The sequence below is a fragment of the Trypanosoma conorhini genome (genome assembly GCF_003719485.1).
Source record: "Trypanosoma conorhini strain 025E chromosome Unknown Tco_14.4_contig_00991, whole genome shotgun sequence".
In the NCBI taxonomy this organism is placed as follows: Eukaryota; Euglenozoa; class Kinetoplastea; order Trypanosomatida; family Trypanosomatidae; genus Trypanosoma; species Trypanosoma conorhini.
In genome coordinates, this window is record NW_021705085.1 from 1 (window position 1) to 2,744 (window position 2,744).

At 58.4% G+C, this 2,744-nt stretch overlaps 2 protein-coding genes across 2 annotated transcripts, besides 1 other annotated feature; both read right to left on the reverse strand.

Annotated features, from left to right (window-relative positions):
• On the reverse strand, positions 1-836 carry Tco025E_09133 (trans-sialidase; the record flags this gene model as incomplete). Its single annotated transcript, XM_029375959.1, has 1 exon — positions 1-836. A coding segment is annotated over one exon (836 nt), but the record flags the coding sequence as incomplete, so codon positions are not given.
• A 158-nt stretch (positions 837-994) lies between these two features.
• On the reverse strand, positions 995-1,513 carry Tco025E_09134 (trans-sialidase; the record flags this gene model as incomplete). The annotated part of the gene is made up of 1 exon (XM_029375960.1): positions 995-1,513. The coding sequence occupies one exon, from the start codon at positions 1,511-1,513 to the stop codon at positions 995-997; it is 519 nt and encodes a 172-aa protein (XP_029223921.1).
• Positions 1,514-1,979: 466 nt separating this feature from the next.
• Positions 1,980-2,011: a microsatellite.
• Positions 2,012-2,744: the final 733 nt, after the last annotated feature.

A 2,744-nucleotide genomic window follows, 5' to 3' on the forward strand; every position in this document is an offset into this window, starting at 1 on the left:
AAACCAAAAATATTAAAAAACAAATGCTCGTCCTCGTTGAAATGCGTCTCCGACAGGAGACAGAAGGCCACCTTGCTATCGTAGAGCAATTTTTCCAATGCGAGACGCTTCGGCGGAGTTAATCCGCCTGCATTCCATTGAGCTCCGCGAAGTAACGGACCAGGGTTCTGCTCGACATCCCCGCTAGTGAGCAAGAGGAGCCGGCAAATACTACAGAGAGCACGTTTGCACGTGCAGGAGAGCGTTCTTTCACTTTCATTCACCCCAGAGCGCCGGTGATGCTGCTTGCTCTCTCTCTGGTTGCCGATAGCCTGCCGCCCGCCCCAGTCAACAGCGACTGAGTATAATGCGGGCTCTTGGCTTCCCCCTGGACGGGGTACTGGACCCTGGCACCACGGTGAGGTGGCCGGCATCGCCAGGGACACGCGGGAATTGTCGGTCAGCCAAAGATGCAGACGACCTTTTTCTTTGCCTTCCTCTTCCGAGTACACCGGCGTGGTGAGGAGCATCACCTTTTTATTCTCGAAGGTTGCCGTGACGAAGCCGCTCTGCACGCCGTCCCCTCCTTGACGACTCAGTGAGGTGCCCCACACGCGCGAAATCGGCTCACCCGCATCGTACCAGGCTGTACCGGCCACAGTAGACTCGTAGACGCCGTAGGAGCCTCTCTCACAGGGAGCCATCGCGAGGAGGCTTCCGTCTTCCCCCCACTCCACGATGGACGGGTCCCTGCAGCCCGCACCGGTCGTACCGGACGAAAGCTCCCACTTCTTCTTCGATGGCGTGAAGCGCATGGCAAGCAAGACGCTCTTTTTCGCCCTGTTGATCCCCTGCATGGGGAACACAAGCGTGCCGTCACTCAGCACAAGGCCCGAGCCTCCGCCGCCCACCAACCGCGTCAGGGAGTTGAGTCTTGCGAGAGCTTCAGGCTTCACTGCATGGGGGCTACCCCATGTGAGTTTCTTCGCGCCATCCTCGTCGGTGACACTTCCCTTCACCAGCAACAGCCCCCAGTGGCTTTTCCGGCTACTTGATTTGCAGGCTCTGCACGGCTGTATTTTCCCAGCAGCACGTAGACATCTCTGCCGTGCACAATTGTTGTTGGCCGTAGTACGTCCTTCGCCTCGCCCCCACTAGCCTTCCCTCCCCTCAGCAGCTGCGTGTCAAACTGAACTGCATCGGCCGCCAACATCTCCGTGGAATGCTCCTCACTTTTCTTGAGGAGCTTCGACGCAATGCCAGTAAAGCGGCCAGCTGAACCACTGCCCTTGCACTCAGCTTCCGCAACGGCAAACACCTCGCCGCCCACCTCCACGAGGCTGGGGACGCGCAGCGAGCAGACTGACCCCCCAGTGGGTTTAACCTCCTCCCACTTGGCACCGGATACCAGTGCTGTCCCTGCAAATGGGTCGATGCGCATTGGCGCGGCAGGACCATCAGCCTGCACAGACCCACTGCGGCAGCATACGAAAAAGAGAAGCAGCACCGCAGAGAAAAACTGGCGCCGCGGCATGTTGAGCTCTTCTGTCCGCTCACTCCTTCCTTGCGGTGGATCCGCCCAGGCCGCGACGGTTGTGTGTGTTGCTGTGACTTCGAATACTTCAAAGCACACAGTGGCAAGCAGCGTTTGGTCTCCCTTTTCCTTCTGCGTGTGTGCGGGAGGAGAATTGGCAGAGAAAAGAGAGAAAGGCAACGCAGAGGGGTGTCGGCACACCGGCAGAGGAGGGATTTAAGAACGGTGCGGCCCCGCACGGCAGCTGTGGGCATCGCCCAGGCCGCAAAAACAAAAAAAAGAAGAGACGAAGAGAAGTGAGTAATCCCCGCAGGACCCCAAAAGTAAAATTAAAAGAAAAATTAATTACTTCGGCAGTTAGTGTTCCTTCACTTTCACGTGTCCCGCAGCACAAGAGGACTGTGAGAGATGCATGTGTGTATTTTACTGCCTGCACGAATGAAAAAACATCGCCCATGCTGCATGAGCCCACGCACACACAACCACACGCACACTCACCTCACGGTGGCAGCGGCCTCGTGCCTCATTTGGGCACTCCGTGCGGCGCACAACCACGCGGCCGGCACCGAGTGTGTCTGCGTGTGTGTGGGCGGGGGCAGCAAACAGGAGGGGGAAAAGGGTGCGCCGCCCATGGGAACGTGCATGGGGTGGCGAAGCAAGAAAAAAAAAAGAAAACATCCCTCAGAGCACAGGAGGGAGAGTGAAGGATTGACCCACAGGGACGACAAGCAAACTGGGCGCAGAATGTGTAAGCGTCGCCCCTGCCAGGGTGTGTGTGAATGTGTGTATCTTTTGCTTCTCACCACTTACGTAGCGGCGCAAGCAAGAGCAGCCGTGAGGAGCAACATGAAAGGTGCACGCACAAACGAACTGGAGGTGGCACTGCGATCCGCAGCGTTTGCCACGGGTTTCTGAGTGGTGTTGCTGTTGGTGGCACTGCCGTCCGCGTTGCGTTTCGTGTCTTTCCCATCACTCGAACTGCGGTTGGTCGCCTTTGCACCAGTCGTGGTGGCTGCATCGCTGCCGCCGGCGGAAGGGGCGGGGCTGGGCGTGCCAGATCGGCCTTGGGGGGTTGAAGGTGTTTGTGTACCTCCGGGTCCTTCTGCTGCCCTGTCTGTTGTCTGTGCTGACGAAGCCGCAGTGTCAACCGACGGCGTTGGTGTTTCCCGACGACCTTCCGCCGATTGTTCCTGACTTCCGGTGGAACCCACCTCACTGCCTGGCTGCTCCC